The following is a 21,783-nucleotide window of genomic DNA, read 5'->3' on the forward strand; positions in this document are numbered from 1 at the left end:
GTAAATCCCACCCTCGCCTCCCAGGGGTCCTTACCTGCATGAGCTGCTGCTTCAGCTTCTGGATTTCCGAGATGTTGAGCTCGCTGAAGAGGTCCGAGGCCGGGTGCAAGGCCTCGCCACGCCGCAGCGGGGGCGCACGGAAGTCCCCGCCCAGCTTCACCAGGGGCGCGTGCAAGTGCCCGTTCATCTTGTCGTCGTTGTTGGGCTCGGCGCCATCCTCGGGGAACTTGAGCCCGTCCACCGAGAGCCCCAGGTGGCTGTCGCTGAGCGTGATGTACTGCGACAGCTCCTTGCGCAGGCTGTTCTTCTGCTCCCGCTCGTTCTTCAGCGTCTCCAGGGCCTCCTCCAGCTGGTGCTCCGCAATCTCCTTCAGCCGCAGCGCGTCTTCCAGCTGGCTGTTGAGCAACGCCGTCTCCTCCTCGAAGCGCTTGATCTCGTGCTTCAGGCCTTCATATTCCACCTGTATTAGACAGGAGAGAGAAGACGCGAAAAACTAAAACGTGGGTCTTAGAAAACTGCCACGGGACGCTCCAGTGGACCTGGTCATCTAAAAAGTTAGCGCACTGGGGGCCTCCCTGATGGCCTAGGGGTTAATTCTCTCATTCAGGCTGTCACTGCTAAGCCCTGAATTCAATTCCCCGCCAGGGAGCTGACCCACATGGCACAGCAGACCTCTCCTGTCCCACCCACTGCTCCCCTCAGCAGTGGATTTCTGTCAATCCACCTGTTCTGCTCCCCACTCTGTCTCTGGCGAATCCTCTCAACCCCCCTCCCCATCCCAGTTGTACACACACTCACACACACACTCACACACACAAAACAAACCCGGGTTAACTGAGGCAACTCATTTCAGTTTCCTCACTGAGTCAAAGTGTGACTTTAAAGAAACAGGGAGAAAAAGAGGATATTTATTCATTCTTCCAAGTATTTATTTAATACCTTTTATGGACCAGGCCCTGTTTTGTGCCACACGAAAGAAACAACATGTAGAAATTATACAAGGAGTAAGTAAGTATTATACAACAATAAAAAATAATAAATGGTGAAGAGAAAGTGGAACCTCAGAAAGACTCTCCTAATTCTCTGAACCGAGAGTTCTGCAGGGCTGTTTAGTGAACACCAGCTGACAGAGGAATGGGAGCCCAGGAGAATGCAAGACAAGCCACATTCAGCCCATCTGGGGCCTTTGGGCCAGCCTCGTCATCACTATCCCAGGGAATTTGTATTTGAAGTATTACCCTTCACTTCTTTACCTAGAAGAACTTCCAACAGATGTAAAGTCCTGTAAGTGGAAGCCAACAGTTGGGAAAGGGAAAGCCAGGGTGTCCTGGTCTGGGTGGCCACAGGGTGCCCAAGTGCGAGGACACAGCCGGAAACATGACTGGCAGAACTACCTTACTGCACCTAGGAAGTAAGTCAAAGAGCTACTCCACTGAGAAGCCATAAAGTGTCTGCACCAGGGTCTAGCTTGTGATAAGGAGGCTCACCTTTGTTTTTTTCAAGCTTCTACTAAAGCATTAAATTCTTGAGTTTCAGTGAGAGCAGGAGGCAGGGTGAAGCCCAAGAACACAGCCCGCCAGCAAGCCCATCCACTCCGTGACTAGCCCCATGGTCCCCGGTAGCTCTGGGGACCCAGCACCAGCCATGGCTGGCCTCCAGGGAGAGGCAGGCTGCCACACACAGGGTGGGGCCGCAGAGCAGGCCTCAGGAGGAGGGCTGCCGCCGCGGATCTGTGCTCCAAGTTGGTCACTTTGAGTCTGCCCCGTTCTCTATCAGCAAATGGACGACCACCAAATTTCAGTGAGTTTTACTGCACATACCTAAGAAACTCTTCCATTGTACTCCACGGTGAGCCCAGTGACCTGGCACCTGCAGACCTGGATGTCTGGCAGGTATGGAGCCAGCTCAGCAGGGAGCAGTAGAGAGGCAGGCAGCCAGCGCCTGTCCTTCCCGGTATGGAACTGCAGGGAGGGCAGTGGTCAGAAATCAAACAGCGATTTGTCAGTAGCTGGACTGTCTTCCCTCGCTGAGCCCATGTCTAGCAAAGGGGATGATGGTTCCAGGTACAGACTGAACTGGAGAAGAGTGGAAGGAGGAAGCAGCTGGGCTGGCCTCTGTGTCCAGGGACTGTGGGGAGCCCTGAGCCTCTCCCACTCCCCTCAAGGCCTGCAGGCAGCTAATTCACTGCCCGAGAGGCTGTAGAGTGTCTACCAGAATCCAGCTTGTGAATGAGGATGCACCTTGAAAGGACCTCGAACGCTGAGCTCACCTTGGCTCAGCTACTCGATGAATGTATTCATAAGCGAACTCTTCTAAAACAGCAGATTCAAGAATGCCATTACCCATAACTATAATAAACCACAGTGCAACCCAATCAGGAAAATTAAGTAATTAAGCTATTATATAACACCCCCCCATCTCTCTCTCTCTCTCTCTCTCTCTCTCACACACACACACACACACATTTAATGTACACATGCAATCTCTTTAGGCAGGTGACAGCTGAAAAAAATCAGTCAGGCATGTTCTTCTGCTATAATTTTGTTCATATTGATTTGTATGTCATAATCCCTCTCCCTGAATTATTTGAGAGCAAATTACTGGTGGAGGAGGAAAGGAAGGAGGTGAAGGAGAGAAAAAAAGGGGTAAGGATAGAAGAGGAGGTGAGGGCCAAGGGAGAGAGAGTAAGATAGAAGGATGGGGAGGGAGAAGTGACAGGGAAAGAGGTAGGCAGGAAAGGAAGGGGGGAGTGGTCACTGGAGACCTTAATCTGGCACAAAAGCAAGCTTAGGGACCCAGACCCAGGCTAATGAGCTGTCCAGTTCATTAGACTACCATACCTCGGGCTTCTGAAAAATAAACAGAGAGCTAAAGCATGATCTAAAATTCTTATCTCATAAAGTGTGATGGCCAATTACATTATGCCCAGGTTTCCCTTCTGAATGTCAGCTGGGATAGTAGGGGTGGGAAATTCAGCACAGGAACGCTGTTGGGAGGTGAAAGTCAGTTTCAGTTTCCCTCTGAGAAGGAAAGAGACATTTTAAGCCTCGTGTTGGGAAGACATGCCCCCCACCCCCAGCCTGCCCCGCGAACACACCTGGTTCTGTTTTAACGTGGACACCAGCTTCTGCAACGTGATGTTCTCCTCCTCCAGCTCTGTGTAGTCCTGCAGCAGCCGGGCCTCTCGGAACTTGTACTCTCGGATTTCATCTTTCATCCGTATTCTCTGGAGCTCCCCCATCTCGTTGTTCTGAAACCAGAGAGCAGAGTGTCATCCCCTTTCCTAGGTTCCGGGAAGGAGAGAGGAAATCTTGGCAATTAAGAATAAGAACGGAAACACCTCCTAGAGTGCAAATCAGTACCCTCCCCTTTCTGGAACATCAGCTTGGTGGAATCAATCAAACACTCAAAAGTACGTACACGTGGCATAGCAATTCTACATCTAAAAGTCATTCTCAAGTATATTTTCATGGAGGCAGAATATAACTCTGCGTTTACAGGCAAATCTGGACCTGCAGGGCAGCAGGGGAAGGAAGCTGCAGGGCCATGTTCTGCACAAATAAATGAAAGAAAATGCAAAACTGCAGCCTGAAAATTCATGAAAATAGAGATGTAACTAGAGATGAAACTACCCACCCACAGCTGCCTGCCCACGAGGCTAGCAGTTTCCTGGCTTGGACTTGTGTGAGGTCCTAGCCCAAGTGTCACTGCAGGCAGGAGAGGCCACACTCAGCACAGATGCAGCTGTGAGAATGGGACCCGCCCAACGCCGCAGAGATCGGCCAACTCCCGTCCACCCCCCAAGCTGCCCCTGGGACCCAGTGCTGCTCTGGCCGGTGGGCTGACACCTGGCACCTGTGAGCCCAGAGAGCCATGGGGAAACAGAACAGGAGTAAAAATGGTTACCACAAGACTTGAATATTATTGCAACGTGCTAGCTTTTTGTCTTGTGTGTTTTTCTTTCTTTGGGGGGTGGGGTGGGGCAAGTGTGTGGAATAAAAGCTGTATTTTTCTGAAAGCACTAGACTTGTTTCCCGCCTCTTGATTGCCCAGGCTTAGCGGCTTCCGGAAACACTCGGGCAGATTAGTTCCTTGGGCAGATTAGGCTCACAGGTTGAGCAGTAACTGTAGGATGAACAGCAGAGGAGTCTGGCTACAAAGCCAAATAATAACACTTTATTAAACTGCCTAATTTTGCAGAAATATGATTCCGTTGCAATTGCTGTTCCCAGTTGCTATTAATTACTGTATGTGCTGTGGTAATGATATTGTTGTAATTACTGTATACCTAGTATACAATAAAATACCATGACTGTTATGACTCATAAGTACAATTATTACTTACTGTAATATTTTTCTATTTTTTGGATGATCTACCTTTGAATAAGTGTGAAATACAGGTTATTTTTTTTTATGATTTATTTATTTATGCATACAGAACCTGAGAACAGGCCAGAGATGCAGGGCCGGTGAGAGGATTCACCAGAGACAGAGTGGGGAGCAGAACAGGCCAACTGACGAAGAACAATGCTGAGGGGAGCAGCAGGCAGGTCAGGAGAGGTCTGCCACGCCATGTGGGTCACCTCCGGGGCGGGCAGGGATCGAACTCATGCTGAATTGGCTTTAGCTTCTTAGTGCTGTGCTTTAACCCATTCCACCACCAGGGAGGGCCCTAGTTTTTCTTTTTTATAGGGACAGAGAAGGAATCCTGGTAAACTGGATGCTAGTCACTCGTATAAAATTATAGAGGAAAATGTTAAGAAATAAGAGGCTGGGACCCTCCCTGGTGCGCAGTGGGTTAAAGAGCAGCACTGTGAAGCTGGCCATGGGTGCTTAGGTGCAAGTTCAATCCCTTGCCCAGAAGTGACCACATGGCGCCGCAGACCTCTCCTGTCTCGCCCGCTGCTCCCCTCAGCAGTGTACTTCCCCATCTGCCTGTTCTGCTCCCCACTCTGTCTTTGGTGAATCCTGTCACTGCCCTTGCACCTCTGGCCTGTACCCCACCCAGTACTGTATGCATAAATAAATAAATCTTAAAAAAAAAACAGAAGAGAAATAAGAGGCTGTATAAAATGTGAATATATACAATGTAATATACAATGTACACAATACAATGACCACAAGCCTGCACCCTTGCACTGAGAATTAACCACAAAATCTTATAGTTAGTAAGACAATGAATATGAGCTGAGACTTAAGGCCAGGGCTGAGCTATATATCATCACTGACAACTAACAAAAAGCTCCTGACATAACTTGTGAAAACTCCCAATCATCAGGAAGAAGAAGCAAGAACTGGGCTGGGAGCCTAAAGAAGGTGACAAATTCCTGACAGCAAAGCAGACACAAAGCAGAGAGAGAAAACTGTATTTATTTACTTGCTACAGACCCTGCTGTTTGAACCGTCAAAGATTATGTGTTAGGCGCAATGCTCTTTGCTTCTATAATGAACGTAAAAGCTATTTGTTCTCTGTACCACCATCACCATCACACGCTCATATCCTGCAATTTTTTTTTCCTTCCTGGGAGAAGAGGGGATAAACTCTACTAAAGGTCCATGGAGAATAGTGAGAGCAAGAAAAATGAAGATGAAAGAGGAGAAAGTGGCACAGCAGGAGGGAAGGCTTCAGCCCCCAAAGCCAGAGCCCAGCATCTGCTCAGGGGACAGCGATTTCCCAAGCCTTTCAGGGGAACTCTGCTCCCCTTCTGTGCTGTGCCCGAGCAGAGTAGCCTTCCAGGGCTTGATCCCAATCACCACAAAAGAATAATAAATTCCCTCTGCTATTAGCAGGAAGGAAGAAAATATAAACAGAGACACTAATCACCAAAGAGTAAAGTGTAAAAACCTATAATGCCATCAGTTATATAGTTCCAAGTCCTGTAAATTAATTTTGTAGTCACATAAAAGACTCCTCCCCATTTAATTGTGGTAAGAAAAAACATCACATTTACCATTCTAACACAGTTCAATGGTCATTAAATACATCATGATCTTGGGTGCCAATCACTACTGTGCAGCTTTAGAACATATCTTCTTGTGAAAGTGAAATTCCGTATCAATTACACAATAACTTCCTATCCAGCCCCTGCTTCCCCGCCATCAACCATCATTCTATTTTCTGTCTCAATGAATTTGAGTCCTCTAAGTACTTTGTAGAAGAGGAATCAGTCAGTATTTGTGTTTTTGTGGCTGGTTAATTTCATCTCACATGATGTCCTCTAGATTAATCCACATGGTAATAGATGCCAGAATGTCCTTTTCGTGGCTGAATAATATTCTACTGCAGGTATATAATAAACCACATTGGCTTATCTATTCATCTTCTGATGGACACAGAGGTATGTCCATGTTTTATTACTTATTTCATTTGTCACGTGAGATCTTAACGATAGCATGAGTGAGGAGGGTGATAGGCATTCCAGTTACCCCTTTGTGAAGTGGAGATCTAATAAACACCAAGAGCACTTAAGGATAGAACATAGAGTGAAGCAGGGAAGCCTGACACATAGACAACTGATTGGAACAGTGGGTCATGCTGTCACAAAGGTTCACATTGAGGGCTGAGCCCCAATTCTGCTGGGGGAATCAGGGAAGTTTTATGAAGGAAGTTACAGGTGAGCAGAACCTGGAAGGATAAATAGAGCTAAGTAAAGGGTACAGAGGACATATTTCCCAGCCAGAGGCACACTTCTGAACAAAAACAGCCAGATACGTGTTGAGGTCAGGGCTCAAACACCACATGATAACATGCAGCATTTCCTTCGGGCACCAGCAAAGCAGGAACACCGAAAGAGAGATTCAAAGGAATGGAGACAAATCTGGAAAATTTCAGGGAAACAGCTAACTATGTTCTGCCCATGTCTAAGCTTGTTGTTATTTAATGCAATCAAATGTTAAATTTCAGCCTAGTGCTGTTAACCTAAAAGATAGGAAACAAAATATTTTCAGAGTTTGGAAACTTTATGAACTAGGCTGCAGCTTCAGAAATAGTGTCATTCCGTGTACTTGGAACTTACACAGGGAGTCTCTGCCTTCCTTTCTGTCCCTTGAAGGGGGGTGACCTAAGGCCTTGATGTGATGAGGATGGTGCCTGGTGTAAGCGATTGGTCTAAAACCCTAGAAAGTTCTATCAAGACTGATATGGGAACTGGGGCAAGCCATCAGTCTTTCCAGCAAAGCAGCCACATGAGCAGGGTTGAGGTTTGACAAGTGACCAAGGACAGCAGGTGGTGGGGATGAAAGGGCCTCAGAGAGCAAGGGAGGTGGCTGCTCTGACAGCTCCAGGTGAGGAAAAGTAAGGAGGGGGTGGAAGAGGGAAAGGTCAGGGACCCCCCCCTCAGCCAGAACAAGCAGGACTCTCTCACTGATGAGTGATAATGGTGAAGAAGTGGGGGGCAGAGTAACACCAGGATGCAGGGAAACTCCCCCTGCCTCACACTCAAGCTCTCATTTCAATGTCCACTTTCATCATGAGCCACATCCAAGGCCACTTACTCCCCTGTGTTATCTCCCTTTCTGTCCCTTAAAGAGGGGTGACCTAAGGCCTTGATGTGATGAGTGTAAGCTTGATGGTGCCTAGTATAAGTGATTGTTCTAAAACCCTAGAAAGTTCTACATCTATCCAATCCCAGCTGGCCTTGTCCACTGCCTGTGGACAGGGTGTGTCTTCATCAAGGGGCTTACTAACAAGCTAGTCGGTCTCTGCTTCCCTGCCTCACAAATCTTGCCTTATTTCACCTGCAGGGGGAAAGGGCTATGTGGCTTCTATTTCCATTAGTTTCTTCCAATATGCTGTGCACAGTTTAAAGAGAGCAAACTGTCTCAAAACGAACCCTACATCCTTATTTCCATGCCGACAGTCATGACAGCCCTCTCTTCGCTCCTGTTCTCCCCAGGTACCCCATGGGTCACCCTGTCCTGTGACACTAGCCAGGGAGGGCCATACCTGTTCTACCTCCACAACTCCCACAGCACTACCACACCCTCCTCCTTGAAACACTCCCCTACTGGCTTCCCAGACACCCCACTCTCTGGACCTCTGCCTCACGCTCCTCCTCTCTGCTCAGCCTGTAAGTGCTGAGGGCTTCCAGATATGCATTGAGCCCCGTTTCTGCATCCTCGCTCCCCCAAGGCAACCCAACCAAATGTCTGGCTTTAATATTCCACCTGCACACACCTCGATTCTCAGTAGAGTGAAGCTACAAAGGGTTAAGTATGAGAGATTGAATTGGAGGGAGATGGCCTATCCCTGGGGATGCCACTCCATTAGAGGCTGCTGACAGGTCCATCTGACAGCCAGCTCACATTTCAATGCCTCCTTTCAAACAGCCATCACAAGCAAAACCTCGACAGTAACATCAAATGTGCCTTTTCCATGAAATACATGACACACTCTATACATGAAATACATGAAATGACACACTGTAAATAATAGATGACTGGTTCTCATATGTCCTGATTTACAGTTTCTCCCTTCTTTTACCTATCTAAAAGGACATCAAAGAATGCGGATGATATTCTAAATAAAAACAGTATAACACACATTTACACTGCATCTCATTTGTATGTCACATGTATTTTATGGGTCAGCTTCTTGTGTTTTTAACTTGAGTGCATTTTATGTACTTACAGTTCACTCATTTGAAGCACACAGTTCACCTGTTTTTAATACAGTCAGGGAGTGTGTGACCGTAACCACAACCAATTTTAGAGCATTTTCACCATCTCCAAAACAAGCTTTGAACCTTGAAGCTCTCACCCCCTGGGACGAGGGAGCCCATTCTCTCCCACCTCATCCATTCATCTACTTTCCTCCTGCTTATATGGACCTTTCTGATATGGAACCAGGTAAGATTCAGCTCTCGCTGGTAGGCATCTGCTTCCCCAGCCCTGCAGAAAGGCTGCTGCTTCTCCAAGTCAGCAAGGTCCGGCACTGTGCCGCATCCAGCCAGCTCTGAGCAGACCCAGAACCACCACACTGCCTTTCACAAGGTAAAGGGATCATTTAAAGTTCACTCAATGGGCTGCCAGTTATTTCTTATCAATAAAAGCATAGCGTTGTGACCCCAACAAGCTGACTCAACGTCAGATTGCGTTTTTACAGATGTTCAGTTCTGGAATCTATTAATATTTTCTATAATCAACCCTGACATCAGGAAACCAGTATCTCGTTACCTTTTGCTTAAGTTACTTTCTTTTTCTTTCTTGTTTCTGAATTCAAACATGCCAAGCACCACAATGAATGACTGCATACGGTTCTGATTTCTGATAGCATCTTCTCATAACTGTGACTAACAAGCTGCCCTGGTTATACAACCACTGTAATAATCCTCTAAGCGGAAAAGGGAAACTTAGATAACGAGTACCCCCCCTCCCCCCACTATCCACGACCTCATGGCCTGGAGACCAGGACATGCTCCCACACCCCCCATCAACCCCCCCCCCGTCACGCCCCCACACCGGCTACTCCACCCTGGCCACACCCACAACACCACGCCCCACTCTAGCCACACCCCTGCCATGCCCTAACCAGTGACTCTCACCATTCCATATCTCCACCCTGGCCATGCCCCACCCAGCCACACCCACTCTGCAAGAGGCCCACCCACACTCCTGGTGCAGAGCTGGTAGTGTCTGCTGGTCTCCAACCAAGACCTGATGAGCCAAGACCCGTAAGATGGCCCCTAACGGCTGCACTGGCCCAGGAACGCCCTTCTTTTTCATGACCACCCAGGGTGACATGTATACCTCCAAAAGACCAGCAGAGACGTCCACGTTTGGGCTGTGCACCCAAGTCACGGACGGACACCAGGGATATACCAAACAGGCAGACTCAGGCATGGGAGTCTAGAAAGTTGGGGTGAGGGAGGGAAGCCTGTCATAGGAGTATTCCGTGGAGTTTCCCATTTTTTAAATCTTACTATAGTTTTACCAAAGATTCCTGATTTTCACCTCTTGCATCACCTACTGAACATTTCAGTGAGTTAAACAGTCACATAAAATATGTCCAATCTAACTAATCAAAGTATATGCGAGCTCTTTGATTCTCTTTCATTCTCTGGCAGCACCTCGCTATTGACTCCACCTCTATCAAGCTTTCATTCTTTCCAGTAAAGCTCATATTTCCCAGAAACAATTAGACTGACAGGCTTTCAAAATAAGAATTTTTCAGAAAGTCAGACAGCTTTTTGTAGAGAATCAGCTCTGACATATAGTATCAATTACATTCAGCTTTGGAAAATAAATAATTGTATTGCTGTTCATATATTAGAATGCCGTGTTAACCTTTATTTTAACCTCTTCCATCAATGAATTCAGAACATAAATATAAATAATGATACTCTGGATCAATCGAAATTGTAAATTAGCATCTGCCCAGGGTCTAAGCGTTGGGTGGCCTAAAATAAGTCAACTAAGCACACATAAAATCAAACAGCATTTAGAAAGTCAGCATCCTTAATTTTAGTATCTATTGCTAATGATGTGGTCAGATTGATAATGATACCATGAGGCAATTCAAAGTGTTATAAACCGGAATAATTTCAAATGCTGACAAAACTGTTAGAAATCATAAAACAGGGCCTCCCTGGTGGCCGAGGGGTTAAGTCTTGGCACTATCACACTAAGCCCAGAGTGCAATCCTCAACCAGGGAGCTGACCCACATAGCCACCCGCTGCTCCCCTCAGCTGTGTATTTTCAGTAGATCCTGTTCTGTTCCCCACTGTCTCTGGTGAATCCTCTCACCCCCTGCACCTCTGGCCTACACCCCAGTTCTTCTATGTTTAAAAATATGCATTAAATATTTACCTTTGCAGAAATATTTTCTTAATAATGTATTTCTTTCTGGGTAAAATAAAATTAGAAACTTCTAAGTATAGACTAGTATAAAAGCCATTTTATGTATGAAGAACAGCCTGCTAACTTACTTGATACTCTCTATAGAGTAATTAGGTCTGAAGAGAAATATCCAGTCAGTTCCCACAGCCTAACAAAATAACTCAGAGTAAAAAAAAAAAAAAACTCCTGCTGTCAAAGTCTGGAAGGGCAGCATTCCTCTTTATACTCCTTTTTAAAATCACAGCAACACTTAAGTACAAAATATTACATATTTATGTGCCTATTTCCAATATTATGTTTAAATAAATTTGCCTTTCTAATGGGATGTTTATTATTAATACATGCTGCTACTTAAATCTGATGACATTAACTTTAGAGAGAAAAAGAGAGATGACAGGAATATGAACCATGGACCCATTACAAAGGCACATGGGCCTCAAAGTCTGGTCTCAGAACTTGTAGCTTCTACAACACAGGAAAATCTTAAAAATGCAGATTTTGAATCCACACCCTGGACCTCTGGAATGAGAAATGCCAGCAACATCTGGCATTTTTAACAACCCGGCCTGGTATACACCAAATGTTGTATCTACCACTGCTCCAGAGGAGAACAGCAACTCACAGCAGCTTAAGCTCATCCAGAAAACCAATGCCCCTGCTCACCTGATCGCCTGCTATTCAATGACATCAACTGCCTGGCAGAAATAGACCCACACGTACAGTAAAGCCCAGTAAGCAACGGAGATGTTAACACAGGTTGGGGTGAAATGATGCGCTAGTGGAATATTTAGGAGAATATATTTAGCAGCAGGCTTTGAAGCAGAGGATTTTTCACAGAGATAAAAGGAGGCTTGCCATAGAGGAAAAGACAGATCAATTTAACTACATTAAAATTCAACACTTCTATTCATCCAAACAGAATTAATGATATAAGTGAAAAGACTTCTAACTAGGCATAGTACTTTTCACACCTTACAACAAATACTCAAGCTTTGCATTTATTCCTTCTGCAATCATTCACTGAGTGCTGTGCACTGTTGTAAGTGCCAGGGGTGGAGGGAAGGATGACTAACAACAAGAGTGGCTGGCTTTTGGGCCTCCCTGGTGGCCTAGGTGTTGAGTCTTAGCACTATCACTGCTACAGCCTCAGTTCAATCCCTGGCCAGGGAGTTGACCCATATGGTGCAGCACACTCTCTCCTGCCTCACTTGCTGCTTCCCTCAGCAATGGATTTCAGTAGATCTGCCTGTTCTGCTCCCCACTCTATCTCTAAGGAGTCCTCTCACCTCCCATACCTCTGGCCTGCATCCCAGTTCTTCTACACACTGGCTGGATTTCTTGGACTGAGATGCCTTATGACAGATCTAATCAATGAGTAATTTATGCAATTTATTTACATAAGTAACAATATACATTGCGTATCTACACTGGAACCCAGATGTCTAGAAGACAGTCTAGGTAAAACAAACTCTGAGAGTGGCTTACTCTGCCTTTCTCTTCCTCTCCTTGCAGATGCCACTTACTGTCATCAGCCTCTGGCTGGCCATGTCTTGAGACTGGAAACCATGCCTCAAAGAAGCTGCAGACTTCTGACAGAGACAGAGAAAGGCTGAAGTTAATGTGGGCATCACCAAACACCCATGACCCCCAAGACTATGTTGGAAGGTCTGGGAAAGGAAGATGCAGGAGATGATGACCCAGCTCCTGTGTCACATGTTAAGGCAGCGGCACTGAAGAATGTCATTCTGCGGTGCACCCACCAGGATAACCCTGCCCCTCCTGAAAATAAGGAGAACTGAGAGAAGCAGCAGGTGCTACCCCTCTGTGAGACCAGCAATTTCCAGAACTTAACCTAGGAATACTTTGAACTTCTTATGGCAAACTACCTAGACATCAAAAGTTTGCTAGATGTTATGAGATCATCAGTCCACCCAAGGGCAGAACTCCTGGGCAACTCCCTAGACCTTCAATATAAAAAATGGTGTCGCCAAGGAGGAAGCTCAGGTCCCCAAAGAGGACCAGTGGTAGGGAGAGAAGGGCTGAGCCTGCCACTGTACCTCTGTGAGGACTGTCTCTGCTCTGTTCTCCGCTCTGTTCATTAGACCAACAGTGGAGAAGGCAGCAGTCAATGGGATGTCTGAGCAGAATATCATGCTCGCTGCAGGTGAACTTTCATGAAGGTTCCAGACCTCGTCTGGGCAGAAGTGACCATTTTCCTTGCTCTGAATAAAACTAAGCTGTGTGTTCTCTACAGTAAAGGTCTCTACAGTAAGGGACATGTTGAACTTTCTCTCTTTTTGTAAAGCAACACTGCCTAGTTGATTGTGCTGGTAATTTGACTAATTTTTCAAAAGTTGATGTTGTAAATAAAAGAAAGTTGCAAAGTGAAAAAAGCAATTACAAGCCGGTACAATAAGAATTGCTAAGGTCCTGTCTGAATGGGTATGGGGGTCCCGCATAACCTCCTTTTCAAACAAAGTGGCCCACAATGACCAAAGACACCATGTTGGACAAAAGGCGCTAGGTCCTCACTAATGACGATCTCACAGTGCCCTGGTGGGGGTGGCTGGGAGTCCTGCACCCACCGTTGGTAGAAGCCTATGTCTGGAGGAGTGTGTAACCCATGTGCCAAGCTGCAGGTGCTCATTCTGGCAAAACGCCATTCAGGATGCTGCCATCACCAAGACTCGGGTAGCAGGCCTCTGCCACTGGAGCTAACAGGAATGGATAATTTCATGTGCGTCATTTCCTTTTCTTTTCTCCTCTGAAATATCTTTGCAGTTCTTAGGCCACTTTTAAATCTATTTGGTTTCTGAAAACTATTTTATTGTAGCAAATGTTAGAATTCTATCAATTCTGGAATGTTCTTGAACTTTTATGAAGAAGGTACTATACGTATATAACTATTGTTTCATATCTTTTATTAGTTCATTAAATACTCCATAAAAGGATAAAATATGCAAGAAATCTGTAGATTTGGGCATTATAACAACTGCCTCTGTCCCTAAGACTTTATTTAAGAGAGGTAAGCTTAAAAGGTAATAACATGTAACACTTAGTGAATCCTGTTCAGGGTTTTATATGCAATGTATATCATTTAATTCTCACAACTAAATCCTGAGGTAGGTATTATTTCCCAGTGTTATAGACTAGTACACTGAGGTACAGAGGGCCTTGTTGCTTAATGATACATTCTGTAAGTAGCAGAGCCAGGATTTAAGTCTTGCGATCAGACTCCAGAAGAACTGCTATTAAACATTACAACGTGGTGTATAAAGTGGGCTGACCCACAGAGTCCATGAGGTACTACCACACGACAACACTGTTGGAAAGTAAAATTTAAATATGTATAGAACAACCCCTAGTTGAAGAATTTATAGTCTCCACATGATGAAGATCAAAATGATTTTTATGGATTAATATTGGAAAACATCCATCTACCACATGCAGGAAAAAAAATACATCATGATTCTCAAAACTATCTGCACAGGAATTAACTAACATTAGGATCCCTGTACTGCCAAGTGAGAAATGAGACCAGAATGTGTTACAAATAATTCATTAGCAAGTTTTTTTTTAATTTACTTATCACTGAAAAATGTTTTCTTTCCCAGAATATTTTTCATACTTAAAAATGTTCATCAATTGAGAAATGAATATTCTTTGGAGCAGAATGGGTCTACCTGAGTTTCCCAGAGCTGCTGTTGTGAGAGGCCACAGGCTTGGTGCTTTCAACAACAGAATTTATTCTCTCACAGAGCAGAGCATGCCACCCAGGTGCTGAGTGCTGATGGATCCCTGAAGGGTCCAAGGAAGGGAAACCCCCTTCCTTTTCTCTTCAATTGTGGGGCCCCTGGTAATCCTGAGCTTGAGGGGGTGAGCTCTAATCCCCTGTCTTTGCAGCTCTTTCTTCCCATATTTGTAGTTCTCCTTGTCTTTATAGGGACTTCTGTGATTGGATATAGTGCCCATTCTGATGCAAGTTGATCTCATCTCAAGATCTTCCTTATATCAGCAAAGAGCCTGATTCTAAATAAAGTGACATTCTAAGGTATCAGGGATTGGCCTGTGTAGAGCCTCAATTCACTGATATAATGACCTACACAGATGGTTCATCACCAAGCTTATTAGTAAAGTCTCCAGTACTCCTTTTATTAACAAATATCATGTTTTAGCATAAGAGCACATCAAATGGCCAAGAGACAACATTCAAAGGTCCTCAATTTTACTGTCACCAGGAAAAGGCTCTATGGCCCAATAGAACTAGAGTAGCTAAAATGAAAAAGACAGAAAGTACCCAGTATTGGTAAAGACGTGACATCACCAAATACTTGTATACTGAGCCAGAAACTTGGACAACCACTTGGGAAAACTGTCAGACTCTGCTAAAGCCAAACAGGCACCAGTGCAGAATTTCACTCCAGGGCATGTCACTACCAATAATGCGCATACATACTCCAAATCACATGAACAAGGACCTTCACAGCAACCTTTCCTGAAGAACCAAGTAACTCAAACAATCTGAATGTCAACTGACAACAGGGTGGAAAAATAAGGTGAGAACTAGTCATACAAGACATGGATTGAGAACAGATAAAATGCAACCACCTGTGTAAACTGCATAAACTGTATGGCTATATGATGATTTATTCATTCACTATAAGTGGACATTTGAATGTCTTCAGTTTTCACTATTGCAGACTCTACTGTACAATCCTCCTCACTCAAATATGCAACATTGTCTAAAGTATGGACCTAGCATTTCATTATTCAATCCTGGGGTCTACATAGCCTTAGCTTTATTAGAATAGATAAGGTCTAACAGGTTTTCAAGATGTCCTCACCAAATTCCATGCCCCTTCTCAGTGGTTCAGCATTCCTACTGGCCCCCACCTTCACTAACATTTGGTATGATCATGCTTCTTTATACCCAAGCACAGTCTCTGAAGAGATTTAGGGACTCAACAAAATGCTACAGTTTGGATGACCACTGAATCTACAGTGACTAATACAAATAAGAGAAGCAGGCTTCTTTTGTCAATTTATAGTACTTGTAAAGTTGAAAAGATTACAAAAATAACACCCACCCCTATCAGTATTTACCATTCATGTGTGTGTGAACGAACCTGAACTTTTAGTCACGAGTGGAAGGGGTTAACTGTTGAAGTCTTTTGGAAATTTAGAAAGAAATATGCACTGTGTAAACATATGTCTTGCTTGACCTGAAAATTATACCATGAACAACTTACCCCATGGATATAAGTGCCATCACATACAAACACAAATTAGTAAGACATTCTCCAAAGTATAGTTTATAAAAATAAAAGCTTGAAATAAACCAACTGTCCATCATCATGTGACATTCTGTCAGTATATCTATATGAATAACACGTAGTTTTTTAAAGAGTGCAGTTCTACAAAACATACAATTTAGTGGAAAAAAAGCAAGGAATATTAAACATAAAGCCAATGCTTCACTTTTCACCCAGATTTTCAGTAAATCTGTCATAATTGCCTTTCTCATCACTGTCTCTTCACATGAACTCAAAACAATAAGCATGCTCAGTAAGTGGCACAATATTCTCCAGCTAGTCACCTTTAATATCACAGGGCAACAATAATGAAAGCACTGGATCTGTGTCCCTAGTGGTTTATACGGATTGCATCTTCTCCTTGTGAACACACAGTAAAATGTTCTGGAAAGGAGCCTTCCCTGCTCCAGCAGACAAGGCTGCAAAGCCATCTTGCATGGACTTGAGCCTGTGAAGCACCCTGCAAAGCCTGTTGATTTCCAATGCTGCACATCTGAGACTTACAGACCGTTATTACACCATATTTAAGTGTCACACCAATAAAAAATTTTAATTAAAAAATAATAAAGCAAGAAATTTTAGAAAATGCAAAAAAGCAGCAGCAAACATCCTTGGGAAGTAAGACCATGGCATGAACATGATACAGCTATTAGGACCACGCACTGGGATGCCTGTGTGCCAGCATAACTGAGCTGGATGCTCCAGGGAAATGGCCCAGGGTAGATAAGACTGTGAGCCAACAATGTACTTTCACTTCTACTTTAAGGAAAATCAGCGGATCTTAGAGGCTCACTCTCCATTGCAGGAGCAGCAGGCTGCATTTCCTGGAGCTGGGCCCTGCACACCTCTCTGACAGGTGGAGAACAAGAAGGCAGCTGAAGGTCACCTCTCTGACCACTGCTTCTGAGGAGCCAGCTGAGGGCTACGGAGCGTGACAGGTTCTGGGTACCTCTGGGTACCACGCACAGCAGGTGTCAGGTGACTTGATCCACCAGACTCATTTGCATAAGGCAGGGAGAGCTGGAGAAGCCAGGGTCAGGGTCCCTGAAAAGCTCCTTGTCAGAGTGAGCAACGCTTCACAGAAACACTCAGAGCCTTCTGCCAGTCGGCATGATTAGCTCTCTGTCCAAATGCAAAGCAACCCTAGTGCTGATGTTTGCAGCATCTATTGGCTGAAACCACTTCATTTTACAGAATATATATGCAATGATTTTAATCCAGAACAGTCAATAAAGAATGAGTCTTCTTACCTGTGGACAGTTGAACTAGTGATTTCCTAAAGCTACTTCTAGAAGAAATAATAAAAATCAAACAACAAAGGAGCCTAAACCTGTCTTCCAAACTGCTCTACGGGGGAAGAAGGGCAACCTATATTCTAGGACACAGACAACAAGAAGAACAAAAGCTGCTGCAATAGAAACAAACCCAAAGCAAAGCAAACTGTTCTGTCAATAAATTAATGAATGTGGCAAATTTCTCAATCACCCATTTATTCTTTGTAGCCAAGCTCCATGCTAGGACATACTGATGGGCAAGACGAACTTGTCACTATTACCAGTGGCCTTACAAATTAATACTGAAATGCCCCTAGTCACCAATCAAATAAGTCACCTAGGTCAGTAATAAAGCTTAATACCTGTCAGTACTCAGTAAAGTAGGAATTCTTTGCTATTACTCTGAAGGGCATGTAAATCATTTTGATCCTTTAGGAAAGCAATGTAGCTTTGTCCATGATGTTTTTAAGACTTGTACCATCTGACCCAACAGTTTTACCTCTGGGATACTATTCAGTAGTTCCACTGCACTTGTACTGTTCTCTAGTAGGAGACTATTCAGAAGTAGTAAGAATTCCTTTCATCTCACAACAACCCCAGGAGTTCGGACTGATAGGAATCCCTATCAATTTTAAGAGATAAAATATCGACTCACTTGCCTAAGGATCCTCAGCGTATGTGTGCAGAACTGTTCTTAAACACTGGCCAACATGGGGATGAATGCACTTAGCTCTGCACTTAGCTCTAACAGTGAAATCCAAAGCATCCAAACCAGACATTGCAATGCTTTCTTTAATAAACTTGTAAGAGATATACTTAGTATGATTTTTCTTCCATGCATCTGTTCTACCCAACATGAAAGGATATATTGCTGGGCTCTGATTAAAATTTCCTGACAACCCAGCTTAAAAAAAAAAAAAGATGAAGACTCACAGATTCTATCTGTCTGAGACTGAGGCCAAATCTAACTGCTTTAGCCTGCGATTTGGGGGAGTGGTCAGGGAAAATCTGTCTCTAGAAGAAGGTGGAGCAGAGCAAGAAGCTTGCACAAATTCCCGAAGATCCCTGTGGAATTCAGTGCCTGCAGTCCTGACCATTTACTCAGATGAGCACCACTCATGGAGTGTGGGCAGAGAACCCGCTGAGTCCAAGGACATCCAGGATGCCCTTATTATGAACAAAGAAGCTGGAACAGTACAGGTGCAGTTGGCAGAAAAGTCCATCCAGCACTGATGCTACGTTCATTTTCTACCCCAGAACAGTCCAGAAAAGGCAACCACTGCCTTCACATGCTGGGATTCCCCCCATGGGCACACAGTAGGTACCTAATGAACAGTCCTTTTTGAAGGACTGAAATTTTGCAGTACACAGGCACACAGCACAGAATATCCATTTTTCTTCTCCCGGGGCCTTGAAAATCGCAGCCCATTGCAGACACGGCAACAGCATTTGCCAACTCAGTAACATTTCTCTGAGTCTGAAGCATCATGGTATGTTTGCCCATCATAGGAAGAGTTGGGTAAAAAACTCCATCAGCCAGGGGTGACTCGGGGCCCCTGGGGCTGACAGGGCAATGCAAAGAAAAAGACTGGCAAGCATGTGACCTGCTGGTCCCAAGTTATCCTTCCAACCCTATTAATTCTAGACATCTCTGCACATGAAGGGCAAGTCCACCAACCAGGTTAACATAACTTATATACAAGTTATGTATTTATAATCTTTTCTTCTTTCTTTCTTTCTTAGTGGTGTAGAGCATGCATTTCCCTGGGGGGCAGGAATCTGTGGAAGGCTGACAGGTGGCTCCAGACACCAGGGGTCTATCCCGGGACATACGAATGGCACCTCTGAGGTACCAGGGATGCTGCAGATGAGGTTAAGGCTGGCATTGTGAGGTGGGGAGAGGCTCCAGGATCCCTGGGTGGGCCCAGAGGGTAAGCACAGCCTTCCTGTAGGAGGGACAGAGAGGAAGTGCTGACCCAAGAGGACAGAGACACAGATGATGGCTGGGAGCAGGGGGAGGAGCTGCAGGCCAGTGAACATTGGGGGGTTAGCTGAAGAGGAGGGGGACACCCTTTGTGCCCCCAAGAAGGCCTGTGTCCTGCCCATGCCCTAACCTCAGCCAGTCAAGCTTTGCTTCCAGAACCACAGAACATAGGGCCAGGTTGTGGGCAGATGCTGTGTGGTGTGAAGCCATCACAGACACAGTATTTTGCTACTGCACAGAAAATTAACTCGGCCCTGGGGGGTTGGAAATGGGAAAAGTGAAAACATACCCAGCTACCACAATGGCTCTTAAGTCTCCCCAGCTCATCCCTGCCCTACAAAATCTTATTCCTCAGAGTTTAATACTGCGGCAATAAGGAAAAAATGCCTTGGAAAAGGCTCCTTGAGGAGACGGTCCTGAAATCAGGATTGTCAAGCAACAATCCCCAGGCAAGCACTGCCCAAGAGAGGAGTCCAGCAGCCTTTTCTCCTCTAGGCCCAGCTTATCCCCAGGGCCCATCAGTGTATTCATTCTAGCAAAGAGGCCCACCCTTCGGGAAAGGTCTGTCAGCCTCCTTGGGGTCACGGTGTCAGTCTCCACCCCTGCACAGACTCTCCTGCGTGTCGTAGAAACACTGCCAAGCTATCAGCAGTTTATGAACTATGCACGTCCACAAACAACTGCGGGGGTCTTGTGAGCCAGAACCCCAGGGAGTGCACTCTGAGTCCAGGCTCCTCTCATGCACGTGATCGCTGTGGGGAGATGTTACTTCGGGTTCTGCTACTTGTGCGATTCTTTTGTTGAAGCCTACACACCATCAGAGAACCATGTTCTCAAATACTTTTTTATTTATTTATGCTTACAGAACTGGGGTACAGGCCAGAGGTGTGGTGGGTGAGAGGATTCACCAGAGGCAGAATAGGGAACAGAACAGGCAGATCCACTGAGACACACTGCCTAGGGGAGCAGCGGGCAGGTCAGAAGTGGTCTGCCATACCACGTGGGTCAGCTCCCTGGCTGGGGATTGAATTCATGCTGCAGTGGCTTCGGAGAGCTTCATAAAGCAGTGCTTTAACCTGTTGCACCACCAGGGAGAGCCCCTCAGATACTTTTAATATGACTGAGCGAGTGGTGAGGGTTAAGCAAGTGATCACATCTGAAAAGCTAAAGTTTGGGTTTATGAGTATGATTCATTGATTCAGTCTACAGGGTTTTAAAAACATGCCTTTGTTGACCAAGCATTAAAAAATGTAATTCAGGGCCCTCCCTGGTGGCACAGCGGGTTAAAGCATAGCACAAAGAAACTTAAACCACTTCCACATGAGTTTGATTCCCGCCTGCCCCGGAGGTGACCACATGGTGCGGCAGACCTCTCCTGGCCCGCCCGCTGCTCCCCTCAGCAGTGTACTTCCTCGATCTTCCTGTTGTGCTCCCCACTCTCTCTCTGTTGAATCCTCTCACCCTCTGCATCTCTGACCTGTACCCAAGTTCTGTACAAATAAATAAATAAATCCTTAAAAAAATTTAAAAATTTAAAAAATTTAAAAAAAGTATAATTCAGGAGATATCAAAATCCATCCAATCACTAAGCTTGTGCATTAATTTGCTCTCTCTGCTTTGCCCAAGTCTAAGTTTTCTATAACCTTCAAGAAATTAAGTTTTGAGTAGATTCAGATAGCCTTGATTGTTAGATTAAGCTACAGATTCTCTTGGGAGAATGAAATGCCTGAACAGACTCTTCATCAGGCTAGACCTGTCAACCAGGATGTTCTCTGGAAATAGAGGTCAAAATGTGAAAAAAGACTCAAGTTGCCCAGTAAGCACCCTGAGAAACGCTGACTGTGCACTAACGCCACCTTCCCAGCCTGCCTGCAGCCGAGCTGAGCCTGGGGAGAGAAAGTTTGAAACTGAAGCCAGCTATTTTTAGTCCAAGAATCAATGTGTATAAAATGGATTATGCACAGATCTCTAGTCTTATGTTCCAAGAATATAAGATCTTTATTCTCCAGTTCCAAGAAGCTGGTATTTGACTGTATTCCCAAGACAGGAGGGGGAAAGAGAGGGAAGGAGAATTGCAAGAGGGAGGGAGAAGGCAGTAAAGGAAGATGAAATCCACATACACGGCTGCAGTGGATAGTATGTGCACCATATAATGCGAGCACAAGTAATGGAAGAATGGGAGGTCAAAGAATGAAATCACGCACACGTGACATGCGTCAACCAGAGGTGTGTAATACCTGGTGTGTGTGAAACCAACCCCACACCAATTCTGCGATTTTTCAAGGTAGGCTGCCTTTCCTTGTTTATTGTTTTTAAATGGTGATAAAAAAATTAATCACCTTTTAAAAATTAAAGAACTTGGGCCCTCCCTGGTGG

General features: G+C 45.1%; 1 protein-coding gene across 9 annotated transcripts in view; it reads right to left on the reverse strand.

The window, feature by feature from the left end:
• The window catches only part of BICD1 (bicaudal D homolog 1 (Drosophila)), a 143,162-nt gene that overhangs the window by 48,743 nt on the left and 72,636 nt on the right, over nucleotides 1-21,783 (reverse strand). For all 9 annotated transcript variants that reach the window (XR_001146288.1, XR_001146289.1, XM_012735291.1 and 6 more), the window contains exons 3-4: nucleotides 3,098-3,250; nucleotides 35-460 (exon numbers count right to left, since the gene is read on the reverse strand). Coding sequence is in view for 7 of the 9 variants with exons in the window: in XM_012735291.1 (XP_012590745.1) it covers nucleotides 35-460; nucleotides 3,098-3,250 (579 nt within the window). In the remaining 2 variants the exon portion in view is untranslated. The remainder of the gene's footprint in view (nucleotides 1-34; nucleotides 461-3,097; nucleotides 3,251-21,783) is intronic.

The sequence above is a fragment of the Condylura cristata genome, unplaced genomic scaffold (assembly GCF_000260355.1).
Source record: "Condylura cristata isolate star-nosed mole 26May11 unplaced genomic scaffold, ConCri1.0 scaffold00004, whole genome shotgun sequence".
Lineage (NCBI taxonomy): Eukaryota > Metazoa > Chordata > Mammalia > Eulipotyphla > Talpidae > Condylura > Condylura cristata.